This window comes from Athene noctua, chromosome 7, assembly GCF_965140245.1.
Source record: "Athene noctua chromosome 7, bAthNoc1.hap1.1, whole genome shotgun sequence".
NCBI classification, from domain to species: domain Eukaryota; kingdom Metazoa; phylum Chordata; class Aves; order Strigiformes; family Strigidae; genus Athene; species Athene noctua.
Genome location: NC_134043.1, coordinates 28,279,934 through 28,286,439, shown reverse-complemented (window position 1 = coordinate 28,286,439; position 6,506 = coordinate 28,279,934). Strand labels below are relative to the sequence as shown.

General features: G+C 40.5%; 1 protein-coding gene across 1 annotated transcript; it reads right to left on the bottom strand.

Annotated features, from left to right (window-relative positions):
• Positions 1 to 4,011: 4,011 nt before the first annotated feature.
• LOC141962631 (UDP-glucuronosyltransferase 1A7-like) lies at positions 4,012 to 5,736 on the bottom strand. The gene is made up of 3 exons (XM_074910988.1): positions 5,407 to 5,736; positions 4,891 to 5,376; positions 4,012 to 4,035 (listed from the first exon to the last, which is right to left on the bottom strand). Exons 1-3 carry the CDS (start codon positions 5,734 to 5,736, stop codon positions 4,012 to 4,014), a joined length of 840 nt encoding a protein of 279 aa, XP_074767089.1.
• Positions 5,737 to 6,506: the final 770 nt, after the last annotated feature.

Below are 6,506 nucleotides of genomic sequence, written 5' to 3'. Positions count from 1 at the left end.
TGCTGACATTTACTGACAACATGTTCTAAGCTGCACAGGAATCCATGAAAGACATGTATACACAGAGTGGATGGACAGAATCACTGCTGACCCCACATGGTAGTACTGGGTCTATAAAGAGCACACTAAAATCACTCTTCCATCCGGTGTGGGAGTTCTTTATGCCATTGAAGGCTGACAGAGTTGTCACAGAGTGCAGTAATTTGGTATTTTTTTATAAGTATTTTATTTTCTGATGAAGCTGAGGCAAGTTGTGCAGTGAAACATAACTTATAGTAAAGTTAAATATGAGAAATCAATGTTAAAGTACCTGGGGTTTGTTTTTTACTTTTTTTAACAGCCAAACCCAGTTGGTACAAATGAGAAAAATTACTTTTTTTTCATTGATGCAAACATGCATTTTTTTGGAAGACAAGTAGCCAACAGAAAACTTTTCCCTGTCTCCACATTTAACTTCCATCTAAACTTACCCCATCAGGTGTAAAACTAAGTTACAAAACAGCAGTTCACCATTGTACCTCAGATAACATAAACCAGCAAACGTTTCTAATTCATGAACTCACAAGTTCACGGCCAATGTCAGTTCAGTTCATGACTGTAACAGTTCATTAACTCTATGGGTCCAGGTCTTTCTTGGTTGTACATTGCTGGGTTTTTCAATGTTGGTGGTTTAATTTGCAATAAACTGCAATAAATTGTGTGCAATTCACAATAAACTGCTTATCTCTGAGTTGGACTGGTTGTGATGTGTGGATTTCTTCTAACCTGGGCAGAAACAGTGAGAGAAGAGGATAGCAAATGGGTACCTCAGCAACTACTTGTTATCTAAGCAGCACTAAAACTAGAACTAAAATGTTTGTTGAGGGAGCCTGAAAGTTTTGGTCTTGTCTACTGGATTTGTTTCCCTGTTGTTAGATAGGATTTCTCACCCCCTTATGCTCTGGGTCTTGCAAGAAGGAAAAGGTTGCTCAAATGCAAGAGTATGCAGATGATGTGATTTGATTTCTCAGCTTTCTGGATGATGGATCAGGCTTATACATTTTGTCAGCAGGAATCCTTGTGTAATTGAACTCAGTCCCTTTTTGATGCTAAACAGTGTCAGGCAAAAGGATTACAGTAAAAAATGCAGATTGATAGCTGCCAACAGGAACCTGCCTGATTCCTCCCTTACACAGCTATGGACATACACTGGCATTCGCCTGCACAGGATGAGTTTGGCTAGCTTGACTTTGGAGGAAAAACAACCCATGAAAGTGATGACTGCAAGCTGCAAAGTAATCTTACTCTCAAGTCTTTGTGGTAGCAAGAAGCAGCAGACAGCTAAGCAAATCACAGAACACAGATAATTTCTAGAGCAGCTCTCTCCTACACAGTGAATCGAAATCATATGAAAATAATCGTATGTGATCCTGAAATTAATGACTGTATCCTAACAGAAAGTCAGGTGACATTTAAGTCTGCCCAGGTTAACTGTAATTGGAATATTTTCTAAAGTTTGTAGGGCCATGTGTTTGATATTTGTAAATTTAATATTCTTATAGCCTTTCTAGACTTGCATAGACCTCTCAAATACTTCATCTTTAGACTCATGTTAGAGAATGTGTTTTAATTTAACCACAAGAAAAACTTCCCACAGAAAGGGAAACTAAGGCAGTAGTTCCATCTGATATGAGGGAATCTTTGTGAAAGAACTGTGGTTTACAGCTTTCTTCAATATCTCTTCCTCAAAATATGGGAGGCAGAAGAATGTGGACAAGAGCAAACTGAGGAGGACAATGAGATGTTTGATTAGAGCAGCCATTTCAGGTTGATATGTACTGTGCATTGAAGATGTACCATGCATGATGGCTAAACTTTCTTTTTCAAAAATAGAGTTCAAAAGTAGAGCTGCTTTTACTTGCCCGATGTGTTGTGTATTTTGTCACTGTAATATATGGCAGATATGAACATTATTGTCTGCTTTAAAGGTGCTCAACATCCTTTACAAAAGCATAATAAACAGATGCTGACATGGTATCAGGCTTCTCTGGACCACCACTAGGTTCATCACACCTTGAATATTGCACAAAACCCCCGACCCTAGTATTTGGTTCATGAAGAGAGTGATGATTACTGCTTCAGTGCCGAAAATAAGAGATCACCTATAGCTGTACTAATTTTAGCTACCCATGTTAGCAAATTAACAGTACCCGCAGACATGACGGGATCCCTTCTGAGGTCACACAAAGTGATGTTTGGGTTGTGCAGGCTTTTGAAAAGTGTGTTATTGTGTACCGGGTATGTGTGGGCGCTTTGGTACAGCTTACTGTATTCTCTGGCTTCTTGCCAAAGTCTTTGATTTCCACTTTAATTGCATACTTCAGAGGAGCAGTTAGAAACATCTCCTTATCAGAGCTTCCCAGATGCTGCTGGATCTGGCAGGAAGGTTTCAGAACGGGACCTGTTTTCTTATTCCTTGTGCTGGAGGGACCATTGACAGGGTCTTTATTCAGTTACGATTCTCCTTTACATGAGTAGCTACCAACTGAAATCTGGGGTTATTTTAATGTTTTAAGTTAACCAGTTGCTTAAGTAAGTAATGGGTATGTTAGGTTAAAAAAAACCCAAACAAACCATGAACAACTTTAAAAGGCTGCTGTAGCTTACATTTCTGAACTTTGCTTTGATCAAACCATATGAGCTTTTTTTTTATGAGCTGCCCAAAAAAAGCAACTTTGCATTAACTTTGTCTAAAGATGAGATCTTCATCAGTGTCTCAGGGTTCACAGTCTGAGTTCATTTGTGATGTCCCCCTAATGAGGGACCACTTACCATGACAGCCTTCAGGTACTTCTGGAGTCATTAGAGGATGAGGCACAGGACCTCTGCTCAGTCATGATACTGGTCCTGCAAGCCTTGTATAAAATCTCCAGACACATTAGGACTTGGCAACTGGATTTATGTGTCTGTTAATGAATATGTAATTGCTACGGAGACAGATGTCTATGCAAAGTACAGGGCAAGAGGAAATGCAGCCTGAGGCAGCCAGTGAGGTTATTTTAGTCAATGAGTAAGTGCAGCCCGTGTTCCCCCTCAGGCCCAGTCCTGTGGTCCTATGTTCTCCCACTCTCTCTGAGACTGCAGGCTGTGGATGATATTTACGGCTCAGGAGGGTCAGAGAATTTGGAATTTAATTCCCAGCTCTGTTCTGGATAAGATCATGTGCCCAGTTCTGCAAGAGCATGCACTCCTCAGCACCCTGACGCCGTCAGGGACTCTGCGGGACCACACCAGATACGGCAGAAAGGAGCCCTCTTCTGGAATGAGGCCACAAAGCCGGATTTCGCTGCCTGTGGAAAATTATGGCAAGGAGTGTAAGAGAAGGGTCTGTGACTTAAGCTCCTTGTCTGAGAAAAGAAAGCGCATTTTGAATCTCTTGTTCTCTCTCCCTTTCCTAGTCATCCTAATCTTTCGTTTTCTTGTCTGTTGAGAAACGAGCTACCAGGTGTCGGAGAACTATCTATTCTTATCACATGATTATATTTCTGAACAGTAATGATCAACCCAGGTCTTACCACTGTGTGCAGATAGGCAGATTTTTCTCTCATATGACTCACTTCACATTTGTTTACACTCTACTGCATTACTGTCTTGTTGCTGTGCTCTGTTCAAAGTGAAATAGGAGAAATTCCTCTGCTCTCTGTAGAAAATATAGCTATAAAAAGCGGGCTGAAGGTAGGAGGAATACACAAGTTTTTTCCAGGTTTGGAATATGTGATTTCCACCAAATGACAAATGTCAGTGTGAAGATGGAAGATACTAGGTATAAAACGAGGGCAGAATGATTCTACCCTTGAAACAAGGTTACAAACTGCAGCTCTGAGACCTTCAAGATAGAGAAGTAAAGACTTGCATCATGCAACCAGCAAGATTTTGCCTCTTAACTCTAAAGTGCCACTCTCTTGAGCCTAACATTTATATTATTATTCTAATATTCTGATTTATATTATTACTTTTTATTTGCCTTATTCTTTACTTAGTGGACTCTGAATAAGCCTGTCAAAGAGTTTAAAACTGAAAGAAGAAAGAAAAAAACCCTTCATCTCAAAGATTTTTTAATGCAATTGTGCTGTGATAGCGTGTGACCATAATTCAAAAGTGAGGGAGTAATTTCATAGGAAAGAGATTTGTGTCCTGCTTTGTGCCTAGAAAGATGTAGTGCTCTTAATTGGTTTAGAGACTATACAGTAATGATCAAGATAGACTTAAATCTCAAGATTAGCTTTAAAACCCTGCAGAGCAATTCTGGTAAAAGCAAATGTCAAGAAATAGGTATGAAAACTTATCTGAGTTTTGCATTCAAGTGTCACCAAATACACTATTTTAGATTAATACGTCCCATTTCAACATGACATTTATGGTTCACTGTGATCTACAAACAGAAATGACTTAACATATGCAGCCAGTTTGGAAACTATATGTTATGAAAACACAACCAAAGCAAATTAACTGACTTTGAGCCTAGAGTTAAGAACAAAAGATGACTCGCAGAGCATGGTCTTTGGGATTTTAGTCAAGGTGAAAGAAATATATGCCAGTCTCCATGAAAATAAAAAAAAACTGCATCTGATTGGCGAATAATACACATTCACTGAGGACAGTAATTTGTAGCTGGCAAATGAACTCCATTTTTTGTTGGGCTTGCCAGAAAATCCTCATTAATTCAATTAAGTCATCTGCCTCCATCAAGGTAATTTGATTTCCATCTGTGGAAAACAACTGCCAAAACCCGATTGTATTAAACAATTACCAGAAATAAAAAAAAAAAATAATTAAATAGCACTAAAATTCCAGAAACAATGTAATCACAATTCATTGGAAAATGTGTAATTTGGAGGAAAAATAACATACCTTAGACAGTGGTTTCCTCTGAGCACAATTTATACCTCCAATAAAGACCATATTGGGCATCACTGGTCTGACATACTCAAACACAAAGTCAAATCTCAGAAGCCAAATGGAAGCAGAGTTCAGGAGGTCGAGCAGGGATACATCTCTCTGAAGAACTTCAGAGGAAAGCTTTATTGCTTCTTCATAGAAACCGTTACAGTACCCAAGCTCCAGGAGGGAAACCAGTGCATTTTCCACTCTCTGGAAAAAAGTCATGTGGTCTGAGTTGAAGGTAAATAGTCTCGGGATGTAGGACAGAGGGCTTGGGCACTGCGGTGCTTTGTAGTGTAAGTTGCAAGGAAATCCTCTCATGAAGAACACAAACGGAAGAGAAAAATACTTAGCAAGTGTTGCTCCGCACAGAAAAACAGGATCTGTTAGGATAGCATCAAAGCTGCTTTGATTCAAGTACTGCAGGGTCTCCTTGCTGCTGAACAGGTCCTTGCACTGAGAAAAGAACATACGGAAAACATGCACTGAGCTGTTGTACATTGCTAGAGTGTTCAGTGGGAAAGGCAGGTCCTTCAGGTGAGTGGTAACATACTCATGAAAGACATTATTCAGATCTTCTAATGTGTAAGACACAGGGTATGTTTTCACCGTGTATGCCTGTGTTGTTTTCATCTGCCAGGTTACTTCTGGTATGATCACCACCACTTCATGTCCTCTCTTGGCAAGTTTTTCAACCACTTGTTGCATGCTAAGCCAGTGGCTTCCAACCATGGGCACCACCAGCAGTTTCCCTCCATCTGAGAGGCCAGGAAGAAGGAGGATAAAAATCCAGGCACAGCAAAGCCTCAGAGTCATGTTCCTGTCGTCAGAGTACAGACTGTGGAAGAGTATTCTTCAGGCTGTAGCTTGAATATGCTTTTGAAAGAGGCTGATGGCTTTATCAGCTGCATTGTGCTGCTCTGTCATAATCTTCTAGTTAATGATTCACTGCTTTGGACTATAGATGATTTGCTGGTTTTTTGGTTGTTTTTTTTTTTTTTTCTCATTACTTGTAAAGCCAGATGTGGTGACACCTTCCTGTGCTGAGTCATCAGAGTTCCTCAGTGTTCAACAGCGAACTAGCTCCTCAACATGCCAGTCAGATTTCTTAGGACTACTCTCTTGGTCGTTGATGTGTCCTATCTTACACCTTGGCCAGGACCAAGGAATGTAAGTCTGGTGCAAACAACTCCAACACAGTAACAAATGAGAACAGCCTCAACAAATTTCACTGTGGTTCGAGACATGGATGTTCAGATAATTTCTCTGAGGACAGAACAGGAGACCCTCAGGATTAAGGGGAGAGGGCAGATGAACCAAATCTTCTGAGCTAGTGAGAATCTCCAGAGTCTACAGACACCAAGAACAGACATTGAGAGAGGCTGACCTGGCAGCTGAGGCAGAGATCTGTGAAGCTGAAGCCCAGGTTCTTGCTTCAGAGAAGCAATGCAGTTGTTTCACAGCCTGCAAGATGGCCCTCTCAGGCAGCTGAAAACTCCTCACCACTTGCCTATACATCAGGTAGAGGCCAGACATAGGACAAAATGTGTTTTAAGGATTACTACTCCTCATGTGGCTTGGACCGC

Excerpts from the sequence above, each read along its gene's own strand:
- LOC141962631 (XM_074910988.1), bottom strand. The coding sequence starts at position 5,736 with ATGACTCTGAGGCTTTGCTGTGCCTGGATTTTTATCCTCCTTCTTCCT. Across the intron at positions 5,377-5,406 it reads TAGCAATGTACAACAGCTCA|TGCAAGGACCTGTTCAGCAG; the intron begins GTGCATGTTTTC and ends TTCTTTTCTCAG. Across the intron at positions 4,036-4,890 it reads AGAGGAAACCACTGTCTAAG|GCTTATTCAGAGTCCACTAA; the intron begins GTATGTTATTTT and ends ACTCTTTGACAG.